Source organism: Vombatus ursinus, unplaced genomic scaffold (genome assembly GCF_900497805.2).
Source record: "Vombatus ursinus unplaced genomic scaffold, bare-nosed wombat genome assembly UNPS02009205.1, whole genome shotgun sequence".
NCBI classification, from domain to species: domain Eukaryota; kingdom Metazoa; phylum Chordata; class Mammalia; order Diprotodontia; family Vombatidae; genus Vombatus; species Vombatus ursinus.
Window position 1 is genome coordinate 57,665,337 of NW_020948983.1, and position 19,200 is coordinate 57,684,536.

At 36.6% G+C, this 19,200-nt stretch overlaps 1 protein-coding gene across 1 annotated transcript in view; it reads left to right on the forward strand.

Moving 5' to 3' along the window:
• IQCH (IQ motif containing H) overlaps positions 1–19,200 on the forward strand; it is a 257,567-nt gene that overhangs the window by 71,564 nt on the left and 166,803 nt on the right. The window contains exons 5-6 of the mRNA XM_027851991.1: positions 8,006–8,123; positions 18,187–18,308. Coding sequence (XP_027707792.1) covers positions 8,006–8,123; positions 18,187–18,308 — 240 coding nt within the window. The remainder of the gene's footprint in view (positions 1–8,005; positions 8,124–18,186; positions 18,309–19,200) is intronic.

Consider the following 19,200-nt stretch of genomic DNA (forward strand, 5'->3'; position numbering starts at 1 on the left):
GCCAAAATGCCATGAATCTGGGAGAAGTTAATTAAGGTTAGTTACAGATAGTTATTCATCTATTTGCAATCTGGTTGGTTCATGGCATTACTATTCTTGATCTTTGGGGATGATGATGATGATGATGGTGATAATAATAATAATAACTCATGCGTATAACTATTTACAAAGTACCTTGCACACAATAACCCAATAAGATAGACAGTATCATTATTATTGGGGCAGCTAGGTGGTGCAGTGGATAGAGGGCCAGGCCTGAAGTGAGGAAGACTTGAGTTCAAATCCAACTTTAGACATTTGCTAGCTAAATCCCTTAGCCTCTGTCTGCCTCAGTTTCCTCATCTGTAAAATGGGGATAATAATTTCGCCTACCTCCCAGGGTTGTTGTGAGGATCAAATGAGCTAAGAAATGTAAAGTGCTTAGCACAGTGCCTGGCACATAGTAAGAACTACATAAATGTTAGCTACCAGAAGCAGTAGTAGTAGTATCTCCATTTTACAAATCAGGAAAATGAGGCCCAGAGGTGAAGTGACTTGTCTATTTCACAACTAGTTGGTATTACAGCATGGAGTACTGAAAAGAGTATTGGCTCTGGAGTCAGAGCATGCAGGTTCAAATCCTATTTCAAACACTTACCTGTGTGACCTTGGGAAAATGACTTCACCTTCCTGGGTCTCTGTTTCCTTATATATTAAATGAAAGAGTTGAGCTAGAAGGATTCTGAGGTTCCATTCTCCAATCCAAATCCTATGGTTCCCATTCCAGTTCTTTCTCTACCAAACCATGCTACCATTTTAGGGGTCATGTACCCATCCGTTGCTAATTTAGGTAACACTGATTCTTGACTCAATCCTGAATGTACTTAAGAACTGAAATTTTCATGAACATTAATACTAGGCACCTTTTAGCTGTTTTCATTTGAATGAATGAAAAACTTTTTAAGCCCTTACCATGTGCTAAGCACTAGGAATAGCAACTGAAAAAGGAGAAAGCTCTTGCTCTCAAAGACTTCACATTCTATTAAGATCCATGTAAAACAGTTCAACTGCAGGGCTGATGGAAAGACCAGGAAATCTTAAGGGTATATTGGCGTGTGTGCCCCATAGGAGCTACCTACTACCATTGGAAAAGAGAGAGAGGGGATCTAAGGCTCAGAGCAGAAAGGGGATAATGAGTTCACTCTGAAAGGGGTAGTGATAGGGGTTCAGTGTCTGGCTGGTAGGGTCAAAGCAGATGGTAGCATTGACAGGAAGGTTCAGGGAGAAAAGAAGAAAATAGGGTCCCTCTGAATGTTAGCTCTGGCTGGGGCCCTCAAGGTAGCCCTCGATCAAACCTGGACCATCCTACAAGTAGGATAATCTTTGAGATTAATTTCAGGGATCCTACAAGAACTCATCACCATTCTTTTTCATTCTCATTCCATAGATAACTCAAGTTCTCCTAAAACTAAAATCCTTTGTCACTGAGAAAGATTCTATGTACTTACTTCCAAAGACTACCAACTATACTTTTGTTTTTAGTTATTAAAAAAAAAAAGTCTTTCAAAGTCAATGTTTCCATGCTCCTCCCCAAATCTGAGACTATCCTAGTATTAACAGAAGTTACCCATTTTTAGCCATATGGCAACATCACACATGGCACTAGAATTTTTTGTTTTTATTGCTATGTTTCACTTTTACATCACCTTCATTTACCGGTATCTCTGGAAGTCTCCTATCAGAGGTCCATTCATTAAAGAAGGTGATGAGATAATATTTGGGACAAATGAGATAATATTTGAAGTGCTTATTACAGTGCCTGGCACACAGTACTTAATAGTACCTAATAAATATTCATTCCTCCCTCTTCCATTTTAATAAAGAATTAAATGAGAAAAAGGAAAAAAGAAACAGTTCAGTAAAATGAATGAAGCCTCATTTTGCACCAAATGGAGGTGATGCCTTGACTTATCTCTTCTTTACCAAGGTTGATCATAATTACACAATATTCCATTTCAGTTTTATTTGTTGCTGTTGTTTTTTCCATGTTGTGGTGGTCATTGTGTATTTTATTGTTCTTATCTTGACTACTTCACTTTGCATCTGTTCATACCAAGTTTCCATTGCTTTTCTGTATTCTTATTCATTCATTCCTCCATCCATTAGACTGCAAGCTCCTTGAGGGCACTGTCTTTTACCTTTATTTGGATCTCCAGCACTCAGCCCAGTGCTGAGTTGGAGCTTAATAAATAGCTTGTTGATTGAAATGCTTGTTGGACATTTCTGACAGTACAGTAATATTCCATTACCTTAATGTGCCACAATTTCTCGAGCCATTCCCCAACTGATGTGAACCTACTTTGTTTCCAGTCATTTGCTACTATGAAAAGTATTATGTTTTCGTGTATATGGGACAGTTTTTGTTTTTATTTTTTTTAAATTTTTTAACTCCCTTGGAGTATATGGCTAGCAATGAGATCTTTGGGTTAAACCAACTTAGAATTTTATAAGCTGGCTTATTTTTTTTACAAGTTTAGCAGTTCTTCGGTTAATGATTTCTGCTCTTATAGATGGCATTTGAGTCATATTACATAGACTGTGTCATCAGTATTTCTCTTCACTCTCTATTCTGACATTGGTTCTGGCTATTGTACATGTGAATCTTGTGCAAATGCCTTAAAATCATTTTACTGTGCTCTGATTGTTGACAAAACCTGAATATTCTCTGCCTTTACCTTTTTTTTTATTGATTGCTGTGTTTTAAGTTGGATCCTGCTACTTCTGTCTTTAGTAGCAGCCTGTCAGGTACACTTTATCAAAGGCTTTCAGAAAATCTAGATAAATGGTGCTGTGTACTCTAAAACTGTCATGCCTGTCTTCTGCATCTTCACATTTGGTAATATTTAAGCTAGATCTTTCTTGCCTCCTTTGATTTACCTTTGCTTTATTGGGTCCAGATATCAATCCAACAAATGAAGACACAACTATTTCTGATACCCAGAAGCCTCCAGTATATGCCTCTGGAAGAACTGTCTCTAGGGAAGGACAAACGAGGAAAATATTTCTGACTCTGAGCTTTGCAGGACCCCTGATACTAGTGGCTATACAATAATTCAAGTAGGCAGTGGGAGAGCCCAGGTAGCTTAACTAGATGAAGCTGAAAGAAAAGAAGAGAAAAAAAGAACTCAGGCTTATATACATACATTCAACGCATGTTATCTATGATGCCAAAGCAAAGTGTATGGGGTTTCCATGCCACCCCTTCCACCCTAGCCCCCCCCCAAACTGCAAGTCACCTTTTTGTGACTTCTTTGCCTTTCCAAGGCTCTTCTTAATGTTCATTTTAAATTGACTTTAACATTCTAACATTCCAATAGATGGTGATTTCATAACTTTGAATAATATATGCTAATTGTATTTGTTGTTCAGTCATTTCAGTCATGTTTGATTCTTTGTTACCCTATTTGGGGTTTTCTTGGCAAAGATACTGAAGTGGTTTGTCATTTCTTTCTCCAGCTCATTTGACAGATGAAGAAACAGGCAAGCAGGGTTAAGTGACTTGACCAGGGTCACATAACTAATATCTGATGTAAGACTCGAACTGAGGTCTTCCTGACTCCATGCCCTGTGTTCTATCCACTGAACCAGCTTGTGCATCTATGTACCCCAACTGCATAACTCCAACCTATCCACACATTTTCATCCTGTACAATTATTTTCTATGTCTTCCCATAAAGCCCATAGAGGATCTTCCCGACATGCTGGAGGCCTTCCTCTAGATATTTTGATGTCTCATGGGAATCAGTGCAGCCCTGGGACTTATTCATCTCTTGGTCTTGCCAGCCATCATTGATCATACATTTCCTGAATAATAACTTTTAAATGTTATCCTTGACATAATCTTTGACATAAAAAAGTGAGAAAAATACTCACTCAAGGTGTCTACCAATCATGGAGGAAGTGGAATCTGAATGGAAGTGAGGTTGCCTGCGCATGATGAGGGCCTCAAGACACTTCTGTTTACATATGACATTGTGCTAATGTGCCAAGCTTGATGATTCTGCAGGGCCTCCTCCTTGAGCTCATAACCACTCAAAACCCTCATAATCCAAAGAGAACAAAACCACATGGAGGAAGAATACTTATTATCCAGATGATGACATGTAGTTAGATGGCCAGCCCATTTAATTCATTCATTAGTACATGTACCTTGGACTAGCATTGTAGAAGGATAGTGAGTTGGGCCCAGAATTGAAGGAAGAGAATAAGCTGAATTGTTTGTTGGAAATTGTGTAACACTGTTTCCTGACACAAAATCCCAACTCTAGTATTTTTCTGATAGTAAAAGTAGTATGGTATATTTGTTAGAGGGCTGGGTTTGGAGACAGGAAGAGCAAAGTTCAAATCTTGCCTCTGACTATAACTGACTGTTTGACCCTGGGCAAAAGATTATATCAAACAATGTTCTAGGACAGATATATGGGATTTTTCACACCAGGAGTTCACCCCATACTGACAAATCACAGATCCTTCATGTATTTATGTATGCCTTTTAATAGTGATGCTATAAGGTTAGGAATAAACCAGTAAGCTTTTTGTTCTTTTAAAAAAATTTTTAAATTAATTCATTTTGATTTATCAATAATCACTTCCATAAGCTTTTGAGTTTTAAATTTTCTCCCCCTCCCTCCCCACCTCCCTCTCCAAGACAGTGCACAATTCTGATATAGGTTATACGTATACATTCCTATTAAACACATTTTCACATTAGTAATGTTGTAAGTAAGAATTAAACCAATAGGAAGAACCACCAGAAAGAGGAAACAAAACTCAGCAGAAGAAAAAAAATAGCAAATAGTGTGCTTCAATCTGCATTCAAACTCTGTAGTTCTTTCTTTGGACGTGGATAGCATTTTCCATCGTGAGGCCTTTGGAGATATCTTAGATCCTTGTATTGCTGAGAAGGGTTAAATCTATCAATATTAGTCATCACACAACATGGCTGTTACTGTGTACAACGTTCTCCTGGTTCTGCTCACTTCACTCAGCGTCAGACCATATAAGTCTTTCTAGGTTTTTCTGAAGTCTGTCTGTTCATCATTTCTTATAGCACAATAGTATTCCATTATATTCATATACCACAACTTGTTCAGCCATTCCCCAATTGATAGGCATCCTCTCAATTTCCAATTCTTTGCCACCACAAAAAGAACTGCTATAAATATTTTTGTACATGTGGGTCCTTTTCCCATTTGTATGATCTCTTTGGGATACAGCTCTAGAAGTGCTATTGCTGGGTCAAAAGGTATGCACATTTTTATAGCTCTTTGGGCATAGTTCCAAATTGCTCTCCAAAATGGTTGGATCATTTCACAACTCCACCAACAATGCATTAGTGTCCCAATTTTCCCACATCTTCTCCAACATTTATCATTTTCCTGTTTTGTCATGTTGGCCAATCTGATAGGTGTGATGTGGTTCCTCAGAGTTGTTTTGATTTGCATTTCTCTAATCAATAGTGATTTAGAGCATTTTTTTCATATGGCTATAGATGGCTTTAATTTCTTCATCTGAGAACTTCCTGTTCATATCCTTTGACCATTTATCAATTGCGGAACAGTAAGCATTTATTAAGCACCTATTAAGTGCCAGTCACTGTGCTAGGTTTTGGGTATACAAAGATAAAAATGAAAAAAAAAATCCTTGCCCTCAAGGAGTTTCTGTTCTAATGGAGGAGACAAGATGTACATATAGAAGTATATGCAGAATAAATGTTAAATAAATATAAGGGAGTTAAGTACAAGGCAGTTTAGTAGGGAAGGTGCTAGCAGTAGGGGAGAAAAGGAAAGTCATCATGTAGGTGGTGCTTTAGCTGCATCTTAGACTATAAAAGAGATTCTGTGAGCCAGAGGAAAGGAGGAGGTACATTCTAGACATGGAGGATGGCCTGTACGAAAGCAGAGAAGCTAGAGAAGGAATGTCGTGTGTGAGGAACAGAGAAAAATAAAGGTTCACTGGAGAAAGGGCATGGGAGGGAGAATAATGCGTAAAGGAGATTGGAAAGATAGGTTGAGGTTGAGTTGTGAAGGGCTATAAAAGCAAAACAGAATATTGTGTAGTTATGTTAAAAGCAATAGGGAGCCCATGGAGTTATTGAGGAAGGTGACATGATCAGATCTGTGCTTAAGGGAAATTTCAAATCATTGACCACTTTACTCTCTAAAGAATCAGAATCGTAGGTGACCCAAAGGGCAATGGAAAGATTCACAGTGGGCATCTATAGGCTTTAAAGATCATCAGCCTAACCACCTGTGTCAAACTGTTTTGGGGTGAAGGAACAGGGACGTGGAGTGGAGGGGTTTACCACACGCTCTTCTATCCACCATGCTAGAGAGAGAAGCCTGGCATCAGGGAAGGACTATGTTGATGTATATATTCTCTATTGATAACTATCATTTCCCTCCCCCACCCCCAGGCTATCTGGTAAAGTACAATTTTTCTCTGTCCTACACATGGACATTTATTAGATGTGGTGGAATTTTGGTCATTCAGTGCCAATTGTCTTTAGTATAAATTTTGATACATTGCCAAATGTTTCCTCTTCAAGTTCAAAATACTTACCTTCCTAATATAAAGGCCTCTCATTCAGGGGAATGCTAACCCTGTACATCCTCCACAGCCCAGAGTTATTTATAGATCACTGAACCCAGCAAGCTATGGTAAGCTCTTTCCCTACCATTGTCCTTTCCTCTTACCAGTTTTTGGTTCCCTTTCTTTTCCCTGAAATATTGATTCTGGCTCAGCCTGTGCTTTTGATTGCTTTCTTGATTTCATTGTGACACAACCTTTGTTTCCAGCCTTTCTTGGACTCTAGCTTTGAAAACCTAGTGATGCTGACCTCTTCTATATGGATCCACTCTGTCCCTGACCCTTTATGGACTTTATCAAGAAGCTCCAGCTCCTGATCCTCTCCTGACCAGCAAATGTTCAGTTGGTCCCAGACCCACAGTATTTTATTCCAATATCTTGAAAGACTTATGACTGCCCAACATTTAGAGAGTCCCACCTATGGTACTACCCCTGCTTAAACAGAATAATCCTATAACTTTTCAGGATCCTATGAGGCCTGAGGCAAATCTGCTGCCCTCTCTCTGTCTCAGATTATTCATTATTTAAATATTGATCAATATTTTTGCCTATTTTCTGGGAAGTTATGTGAATTAATGTTTATAAAATAATTTGAATATGCATAGCACTCCATAAATATCAGCTAGTATCATCTTCATTGCTTTAGAAGTCCCAATAATTCATAATCCACTATAATATAGGTAAAAATAGTCTTCTCCTGTTCTATAATTATATATAATTTATGTAAAATGCATACAATCTTTAAAATCTGAAGTCATTTAATAGCAGCAATTCATATTTCATAGCTATAATGAAACCATTTTTATTACTGTTGGAAAAAATAATCAACTACTGCTTGGAACACTGGACTAGAAGACATATTTGTAGCAATTTTTGAGATCCTTGCATGGCAAATATGACTTATGTAATTAATGATGAACCTGCTAATACTAGCTAATTTTTAAACATTATCTTTGGCTTTATACATTTCATTTCTCATTTTTCTCAGAACTATAATCTTTCTTTCTCAAGGAATTTTCTTGTACAAAAGTTTCCTGAAGTCAAAACACGCTCTGTTAAGAGATAGCACTTTTACATAGTGGTCATTAAGATAGAACAAATTCTTAAGAGCTCCCTCATTAACTGCCATGCTATCTTTGTAAAGTAGAAATCACTACATGTTAATTGGACTTAATTAACTATTTTAAATTATGTAAACTCATGACAGTAGACAGTAGTAGTACAGTGTATTACTAAGTAATATAATTGGAGCTGATATTACTACATTATTAAAACATAATAAAATTTTTCTTAGTCTTATTTATTGTTTACATGTTGAAAAACTAGGTTCACTATAAAGGCAAAAGTGCTTTCTCAAAACACATTTTTGCTCATTTAGGTACAACTTCAGAAGATAGTCAAAGGGACCACCATTGAAAGCCTCAGTGTTTTGCCATCTCATCGAATGAATCCCTACCTCACACCTCTACCTATCCTTGAAAAAGATGCAAAGAAAGGTCAGTGACCCATTGATCAGATTTGTAATATAGCAGAAAGAGCTCTGAACCAGGTACTAGAAGAACCGACTTTGATATCCAGCTCTGCCACTGACCAGTTGTGTAAATATGGGCAAGTTATTGGGTTCCAGTAATTCTGGCCTCCAATTTCTTATCAATTCACATGGTTTGAATTATTTAGCAATTCGATGCCGATGACTCCTGTGTGTGTATAGTCAGTCACAGTCTTTTTCCTGAGTTCTAGGCCTGTATCACCACGTGCTTTTTTTTGACATTTTATTTTATGTTATTTTTGGAGGCAATCAGGGTTAAGTGATTTGCCCAGGGTCACACAGCTACTAAGTATCTGAGTTTGGATTTGCACTCAGGTCTTCCTGACTTCAGGGTCAGTGCTCTATCCACTGTGCCACCCAGCTGCCCCTTTTTTGGACATTTTAAATGAGATGTCCTACAGGTATCTTGATTTCATCATGCCCAAAATAGAACCTGGTCATGTACAGTCTGTATTTTAGTTCCCATTCTATCTTCCCTACTATGGTTCCACATATGAATACTAAGTCTTTTTTTTTTCCTTTGTTAGGCAATGGAGTTAAGTGACTTGCCCAGGGTCACACAGCTAGTAAGTGTTATGTATCTGTGGCCAGATTTGAACTCAGGTCCTCCTGAATCCAGGACTGGTACTCTATCCACTGTGCCTCCTAGCAGCCCCTGAATACTCAGTCTTAAAATCATGATATATGTCTCTCATGTTTCACTAGCTACTCATTTCTTGTCTTCTCACACTCCCACCCCCAACAGATGCCTTCTTCTGTTTCTCACCCATCAATCTTCATTCATAAGTAACTCTTGCCAACTGTTTTCTCAACATCTACTCTGAGCTACTGAGAGAATCATGACATTGACATCTTCTCTCTTGGTGATTATGTCAGCTTCCATGAGTTCACTTATCCTCTCTTTGCAGAAGGATCCCTAATTAATCTGTATCCAGCCCAAGCCTGTCTCCTTAGTTTCAATCGTGCTTTCCCAATTAATTACCGAACAGATCCATTGGGATGCCCAATAGGCATGTCAAACTCAACATGTGCAAAACTGACCTCATTATCTTTCCCCTTAAACCCAACAGTCCTGCATATTTTGCTATTTTTGTTGAGGTTACGACCCTCCTTCTAGGAACTCAGGTTTCCAATTTCAGAATCATCCTTCTCTCCCTTTTGTCTCATCTTACATATCCATTCAGTTGTTAAATCTCATTGATTCTACCGCTACAAAATTTCTCGCATCCATCCCCTTCTCTTCACTCACGTGACCACCACCCTAGTTCAGGGCCTCATAACATCGTGCCTGAACTGTGGGAGTCTAGGTCTTGCTTGGCTTATAGTAGGCACTTAATAAAAGTTTACTGACTGACTGGACAGCCTCCTAACTGGCTTTCCTGCCTCCAGCCTCTCCCCTGTCCACACAGCTATCAAACAAACCTTCATAAAGTAGAGATCTGACCCTTCTCAGAAACCCGCAGGGGCTCCCAGTTGTCTCTCAGTTAAAGTACAAACTCACCATTTCAGCGTTTAAAGCCCTTCAAGCTTGTTTTTCCAAACTGATTCACATTACTCCCCTTCATGCACTCTGTTTTCCCAGCCTAACTGCGCTGTTTGCTGCTCATCACACTTGCCTCATGATCTCTTGCCTCTGAGGTTGCCCCTCCTACCTGGCCTGTGCTGTCTCCTTCCTTCTGTTTCTTAGTATCTTCTGTTGCCGCCTCTAAGGCTTGACTCAGGCATCGCTTCTCCTCTGTGAAACTTTTCCTCATCACCCTCCTTTTGGGTTCTCTCGTCCTTTTGAAATTACCTTATATTTATCTACGTGTTTGTGTGCTGTGTCTCCTACACGGTGTAAGCTGTTGAAGGCAGGGGCTGTTCTTCATTTTCCTCTCTGTATCCCTAGTGCCTAGCACAGTGAATGGCATATGGTAGATATCTTAGAAATGTTGAGGAGGGCATAGCCAAGATGTGGAGTAAGGGCAGGAATTCACCTGAGCTCTCCCAAATTTGCCTCAAAATGAGTTCTAGAGCGGCAGAACCAACAAAAGGATGGGGTGAAACAATTTTCCAGCCCAAGACAGCTTAGCATGAAAGGTCTGTCTCACTGGGGTGAGAGTGGAGTATCGTCCAAGGCAGGCACAGGCCATGCCCTGGCGAGCCAGCAGCAGGCCATGGGGGCGAATGAATCAGTGGTGGCGGCTATGACTTCAAGAGCGCTCAGCCTACACATGGTAAGGGGGCCAAGTAACTGGTAAGGAGGAGATCACAGGGGATCCTTTGCTGGCCCTAAGAGTAGGACTGTCTTGCATGACCCATACATGGTTCCAGGTTGCAATCTCAGGGTAAAGAGGAGCACCAGCAGGAGCAGGGACCCTGGTCACAGTTCCAGGGTGAAAAAGAGTGCTTGTGGTCATGGACAGACCAGAGCACAGGCCAGGAGGGCAGTGACCACACTTCTCCTTAGATCATGCCACCTTGGAAGAATTGAAAACTTACAGACCCCAAGAACTAGCTCTGAAAACAGCAACACAAAAAAAACCTGAAGTTTGGGACAGCGCCCCATCCAACCAGGAGCCCAGCTTTAATGTAAAGTTAAAAGTGAAGAAATGGGCTGAAAAAATGACCAAAAAAAAACCCCAAAACCAAAAAAACCTGACCATAGAAAACTGCCACAGTGACAAAAAAGATCAAAACACAAACTCCGAAGAAAACAACAAAATCAAAACAGCTACATTTAAAGCCTCAAAGAAAAATGTGAACTTTTCTCAGGTCCTGGAAGAGCTCAAAAGGGTTTTATAAATGAAACAAGAGAGGTAGAGTTAAAATGGGAAAAGAAATTAGAGTGATGAAAGAAAATCATGAAAAAAGTTAACAGCTTTGTAAAGGAAGCACAAAAATATTGAAGAAAATAACAACTTAAAAAACAGACAAATTGTAAAAGAAGCACAAAAATTAACTGAATAAAACAGCACCTTAAAAAGTAGAACTGGCCAAATGAAAAGGAATTGCAAAAGCTCGTTGAAGAAAATAATTACTTCAAAATTAGAACCGGGTGAGTGGAAGCTAATGACTCCATGAGACATCAAGAAACAATAAAATGAAATCAAAACAATGGAAAAAAATGGAAGAAAATGTGAATAACCCATTGGAAAAACAACTGATCTGGAAAATAGATCCAGGAGAAATAATTTAAGAATTATTGGACAACCTGAAAGCCATGATTAAAAAAAGCCTAGCTATCATATTTCAAGATATTATCAAGGAAAACTGCCCTAATATCTGATAACCTGACAGTAAAATAGAAATTGAAAGAATCCATTGATTACTTCCTCAGAGAGATCCAAAAATGAAAATTTCCAGGTATATTTTAGTCAAATTCCAGAGCTCCCAGAGCGGATTGTAATCAGCCAGAAAGAAACAATTCAAATATCATGGAGCCTCAGTCAAGATAACATAAGATTTAGCAGCTTCTACATTAAAGGATTGAAGGGATTGGAATATGGTATTCTGGAGGGCAAAGGAGCTAGGATTACAACAAAGGATCACCTACACAGCAAAACTTGAGTATAATTCTTCAGGGGGGAAAATAAACATTTAATGAAATTGAGGATTTTCAAAGATTCCTGATAAAAAAAACCAACTGAATAGAAAATTTGACTTTCTTTTTTTATTATTATTTTTTATTTTACTTTTTTTATTTTAAAAAATTGACTTTCAAATACAAGATTTAAGAAAAGCATAAAAAGGTAAACAGGAAAGAGAAATCATAAAGGATTCAATAAGGCCAAATAAATTGTGTACATTCCTACATGGGAAGATGATACTTGTAAATCCAAAGAACTTTACTATTGTTAGGGCAGTTAGAAAGAGTATACATAGACAGAGGGCACAGGTATGAGCTGTCTATGATGAGATGATATCAAAAAAATAAAATTAGGGAGTGAGAAAAGGGGATACACTGGAAGAAAGGGGAAGAGAGAGGCAAAATGGGCTAAATTATCTCGTATAAAAGAAGCACAAAAGAGCTTTTACAATGCAGGGGAAAATGGGAGGGGGGTTGACAGGCAACAATCTTACTCTCTTTGGAATTGTCTCAAAGAAGGAATAACACAGATTTGGTTGGATATACAAATCTATCTTGTACTACAGGGAAACTGGAAGTGAGGGAGATTAAAGAAGGAGGATGGAGCTATACAAGAGAGGGCAGATTGGGTGAGGCAGTGGTCAGAAGCAAAAATTTTTGAGGAAGTATAGGGTAAAAGGAGAGGGAGAAAGAAAGATAAACAAGGGGAAAAGTATGATGGAGGGGAATACACAGTAATCACAGTTGTGAACGTGAATGGAATGAATTTACCCTTAAAATTCATCCATTAAAAGCATATAACAGATTAACAACCAGAATCCTGTAATATGTTGTTTACAAGAAACACACTTGAGGCAGAGAGACACACACAGAGTAAAGATAAAGGGCTGCAGCAAAGTCTATTATGCTTCAGCTGAAGTAAAAAAAGCAGGGGTAATAATCATGATCTCAGACAAAGCAAAAGCAAAAGTAGATCTAATTAAAAGAGACAAGCAGGGAGACTACATTTTGCTAAAAGGTGCCATCGATAATGAAGTAATATCCATATACACATATGGATATATGCACATATACACCAAATGGTATAGCATCCAAATTCTGGAAGTAGACACATAACTATACTAGTGGGGGACCTCAATTTTCCCTTCTCAGAATTAGATAAATCTAACTAAAAATAAACAAGAAAGAAGTTAAAGAGGCAAATAGAATTTTAGGAAAGTTAGATATGATAGACTTCTGGAAAAAATTGGATTGGAATAGAAAGGAATATGCCTTTTTCTCAGCAGTACATGGTGCTTACACAAAAATTGCCCATGTATTATGGCATTAAAAACCTCATAATCAAATGCAGAAAAGTAGAAATATTAAATGTATCTTTTCAGATCATAACCCAATAAAAATTACATTCAACAAAGGCATGGAAACAAATTAAAAATTAATTGGAAACTAAATAATCTAATCCTAATGAATGAGTGTGTCAAAGAACAAATCATAGAAATAATTATTTCATTAAAGAGAATGACAACAATGAGACAATATACCAAAAGTTACGGGATGCAGAAAATTTATATTTGTAAATGCTTACATCAATAAAGTAGAGAAAGATAAGATAAATTAATCTGGCATGCAACTAAACTAGAAAAAGAACCAATTAAAAATCCCCCATTAAACACCAAATTGGATATCCTGAAAATCAAAGGAGAGATTAATAAAATTGAAAGGAAGAAAACCATTAAACTAATAAATAAAACTAGGAGCTGGTTTTATTTTAAAAGCCAATGAAATAGATAAGTCATTGGTTAATTTGATTTTTTTAAAAAAGAAGAAAACCAAATTACCAGCATCAGAAACAAGAGGGGTAAATTCACCACCAATGAAGATGAAATTAAGGCAATTATTAGGAGCTATTTTGTCCAATTATATGCCAAGAAATCTAACAAGCTAAGTGAAAGGGATGAATATTCGTAAAATATAAATTTCCTAGATTAACAAAAGAGAAAATCAAAGATTTAAATAACACTAACTTAGAAAAATAAATTGAACACACCATCAATGAGCTCCCTAAGAAAAAATCCCCAGGACCTGATGATTTCACAACTGAATACTGCCAAACATTTAAAGAAAAATTTAATTCTAATACTATATAAACTATTTAGGAAAATAGACAAAGAAGGAGTCCTATCAGATTCCTTTTAAGACACAAATATGGCACTGATACCTAAAGTAGGAAGAGCAAAAACAGAGAAAGAAAACTATAGAACAATTTTACTAATGAATGTTGATGCAAAAAAATTTAAATAAAATACTAGCAAGATTATAGCAAAATATCACAAAGATCATACACTATAACTAGGTGGGATTTATACTACAAATGCAGGACTGGTTCAGTATTAGGAAAACTATCAACATCATTTACCATCTCAATAACAAAAACAATAAAAATCATATGATTATCTCAATAGATGCAGAAAAAGCTTTTGACAAAATACAACACTCATTCCTATTTTAAAAAAAACACTTGAAAGCATAGGAATAAATGAAACTTTCCTTAAAATGATAAATAGTATCTACCTAAAACCATAAGCAAACATTACCTATAATGGGGATAAGCTAGAAGCCTTCCCAATAAGATCAGGGTGAAGCAAGGATGCCCACTTTCACCACTATTGCTCAATATTGCACCAGAAATGCTAGCTATAGCACAAGAGAAGAAAAAGAAATAAAAATATTTGAACAGGCAATGTGGAAACAAAACTATCACTCTTTGCAAATGATATAATAGTATACTTGGAAGATCCTAGAGAATCAACTAAAAAGCTAGTTGAAATAATTAGCAGAGTCGCAGGATGTAAACTAAACTCACATAAGTCATCAGCATTTCCATATATTACCAATAAAGTCTAGCAAGAAGAGCTAGAAAGAGAAATTCCATTTGAAATCACTGTAGACAACATAAAGTACTTGGGAGTTTACCTACCGAGATAAACCCAAGAACTATATGAAAACAATTACAAAACACTTTTCACACAAATAAAGTCAGATCTAAACAATTAGAAAAATATTAATTGCTCACGTTAGGCCAGGCCAATATAATAAAAATGACAGTTCTACCTAAGTTAATCTACTTATTCGGTACCATACCAATCAAATTACCAAAATGTTATTTTGTAGAGCTAGAAAAAATAATAACAAAATTAATCTTGAAGAACAAAAGGTCAAGAATATCAAGGGAATCAATGAAAAAGAATATGTGAAGGTAAGTGGCTTAGCTGTACCAGATATCATACTGTATTACCAGGTAGTAATCATCAAAATATGATACTGGCAAGAAATAGAGTGGTGAATCAATGGAATAGATTAGGTACACAATGCCCAGTAATAAATGACCATAGTAATTTAAGTGTTTGATGAACCCAAAAATCCAAGTTTTGGGACAAGAATTTACAACTTGACAAAAAATTGCTAGGAAAACTAGAAAAAAGTTTGGCAAAAACTAGATATAGACCAACATCTCACACCATATGCCAAGTTAAGGTCAAAATGGGTATGTGATTTAGACATGAAGGGTGATACCATAAGCAAATTAGAGGAGCATGGAATAGTTTGCCTGACAGATATCTAGATAAGGGAAGAACTTATGTCCAAGCAAGAGATAGAGAGCACTATGGGAAGTAAAATGGATAATTTTGATTATATTAAATTAAAAGTTATTGTACAAACAAAACCAATGCAGCCAAGATTAGAAGGATGGAAGGCAGAAAACTGAGTGGGGGAAAGGGGGTAATTTCACAGCAAGTTTTTCTGATAAAGGCCTCGTTTCTCAAATATATAAAGAATTGAGTCAGATTTATAATAGTCCAAATCATTCCCCAATTGATAAATGGTCAAGGGATATGAACAGGCAGTTTTCAGACAAAGGAATCAAAGCTATCTATAGTCAAATGAAAAAATGCTCTAAATCTAGAGAAATGCAATTTCTCTACTCCAATTTAAAAAACTCTGAGATACCACTTCACACCTATCAAATTGACTCATATGACAGAAAAAGGAAAGTGACAAATATTGGAGAGAATGTGGGAAAATTAGGACACTAATGCATGGTTGGTGGAGTTGTGAACTGATCCAGCCATTCTGGAGAGCAGTTTGAAACTATGCTCAAAAGGCTATAAAACTGTGCATACCTTTAGACCCAGAAATACAATGACTACATTTATATCCCAAAGAGATTTAAAAAAAAATTTTTTTTAAAAAAAGGAAAAGGATCCACATATACAAAAATATTTATAGCAGCTCTTTTTGTGGTGTCAAAGAACTGGAAATTGAGGAGATGCCCATCAATTGGGAAATGACTAAATAAGTTGTGGTATATGATTGTGATGGAATATTGTTGTGCTGTAAGAAAGGACAGGCAGGGAGCTTGCAGAAATAAACCTGGAAAGACTTACATGAACTGATGCAAAGTAAAGTGAGCAGAATCAAGAGAACATTATACAATGATCAATTATGAATGACTTAGCTAGTCTCAACAAAACAATGATCTAAGACAATTCCAAGGGACTCATGATGAAAAATGCTATCCATCTCCAGAAAAAAGACCTGATGGAGTCTGAATGCAGATTGAAACATACTTTTTTGTTCTGTTTTCTTCACAACATGACTAATATGGAAATATGTTTGTACTGCTGCACATGCATGACCTACTCACATTGTATGCCTTCTCAATGAGGGGGGAGGAGAGGAAAGGATGGAAAGAATTTGGAACTCAAAATTTTAAAAAAAAGAATGTTAAAAATTTTTATGTGTAATTGGAAAAAAAATATTTTTTAAAATGCTTGTGGAATTGAATTGAATTGAACCACTGCAGATTATTTTATATACTCTCAGTTAGGCTCCCAATGCACCTCAACAACAACAACACAAAAACAATGCACCTCAACAGTTCTTCTGCTCTCCCTTCCTTGACTCCCTCTCTCATTCCTCAATCTATTCAAACCCTTTTTTTCTCTCTTCTTCTCCACTGTCGAACTCTCTCCACTCCATACTTACTACAGATGACTAATCCTCTCACTTCATTAGGAAGTCAGAGACTCTCTTCTGTGTTCCCCCTCAGCCTCCTACCATTTTCTCAAAACTTCTGAGAATCATCCTCTGCCCTCTCTTTGCCATTGATACCAGAAGAAAGAGGATATTCTTATTACTCACTAAGGCTAATCTTTCCACTTTCGCCATTGGTTCCATGGTTCCCTACCACCTCCTAGATCTTGCCCCAGAAATTGATCTCTTTCTCTCAGATTTCCTCCTTCTCTAGCTTTTTCTTTTTTATCTGCAAATACCCACAGGTCTCCCTTATACTTTGAAAAAAAAAGCCTTCCCTTTATCCTTCTACTTCATTTAGCTGCCACCTCCATCTCTCTCCTCCTTTTCATTTGGAAAAGTTGTCTATACACAATTGCTTAGTATGACCTGTCTCCTTAACAATCTTGGCATCTATGAATAGTAGTAAGTGCAAAGATGCAGATAGGGGATAGAGTGTTCAGAGAGACAGATTGCTGAAATGGAAAGAACATTGGATTTGGAGTGGGAAGACCTGAATTTTAATCATGTGTGACCCTGGCCTCTCAGAACTTTAGTTTCCTTATGTATAAAATTAGTTCCAAGTTCTATTCCAGTTTTAAATCCTATGACATGCTCCAAGTACATCGAGTTGAATCTCTGAATGCTTCCCCACATAGAAACACTACATAATATGACAGGTTCTAGAACAGAATGTGTATGTATGTATGCATGTATGTATGTATGTATGTGTGTATATGAATATATATATATATATATATATATATATATACTCAGGTAATTCCTGTTAAACAGGTGTTTGTGGGTTGGGCTACTGACAAACTACCATGTTAAAAATGTGTCCTAAGTTCCAATGAACCACCTTAGAAACACATTTTTAGAACACAACCTGCAGTTACCTCTGTGAAAGAATGCTAAGATCCAGACCTAGGCCTTAGATCCCACTGACCTAAAATCAGCTTCCAAGCTTCTCTTAACAAAGATTTTTCTCTTCATAGATTCCAAGGGAACCTTACCTTGACTCTTTTACCTTGCAAATTACCTTTTAATTTTTAATTTCACTTTTACCCTTATTAATAAGGTTATACTTTTTTTGGTTAGAATCAATACAAAATAGGAATGATTTGTGTTGCTATTTTTTCCTTGGATTCAAATAATTCAAAGTGATCTATGTAATTTTATAAATAAAAATATTATACTTGTATGTCTAGAAACTCTATAGAAAGACCTTTAGAATTTCTAGAACTCATGGAAAAAATTAATGAGATGTGTATCAAGTGTTTTGCAAGTCTTAAAGCATGAGCTATTATTACTACTATTATTATTATTATTTAGAAATCAACTCATGTTCTGTTATACCATTTTAAAGGTATTTTGAGTATGATTCAACGAGGACTGATCCCACCAGCAGCAAAGATTACTTTTGAAATGCCACCTATTATACCTAAAACTGCTTTCTTTCCTTCTTCTAAACCATCTAAGGCAAAACCTGTAGGTGAGTATTATTATCTATGTACAGGGGAGTAAATAAACTATCTTTCAGGAAAAATTAGAATATTTGTACTTAGCTAACATTTTCAACAAGAAGTTGTGTTGTGTTGTGTTTTGTTTTCAGAACTTAAGAGAAAACCAGAGGGCAATTGTAATGACTTTGGGCTGCAGTATACTGAATAAAATCTCCATCATTATCATCAACTCTATTCAATTCAATAAACATGTGTTAATTGTTGACTCTAGGTAGAGCTCTGTACAGCACCTTCTGAGGACTACAAAGTTTAGATGAAACTTAGTCCATGTGGTCAAAGAGGAGAATGTGAAATGTACACGAATAATAATAAAATAATGCAAATTTTTATTAACATAAAATTAAATACTGATATAAATAGAGGTACAAGTAAAATCCTACATGAGTAGTGTAGCTTTAGTAAGTCAGTGGGCATGAAAACTGATTTGTAGAGACATAAGAAGTGAATGAGTGCTGAGGAAATTAAGAGAAAGATAGCATTTGAGAAATGTGACAGCAAAGGTTAAGTTAGTTGACAAGCATTTATTAAGTATTTACTAGGTGTCAGGCACTCTGTTAACTGTTTGGGATATAAAGAAAGACAAAAAATAGTCTCTGCCAGAGAGATTGTTGATTAAAACTTTTGCTAGAAGGGATTAAAAATAATAGCTTATGTATTTCTAATGGCCCTATGAATTGTGTAATTTATATAATACAAACACATAATGTTGATCGGTATCAGCTGGCTCCTTTGAATATCTGAATGGAAATTAAGAAATGATGAGGAGATAAAACAGAAATTTCACTTAGTAAAGGAATTCTTTTCTACATCTTTCATTGTGACCATTGGCAATAACAGTGATGGAAGTTTGGTCCATA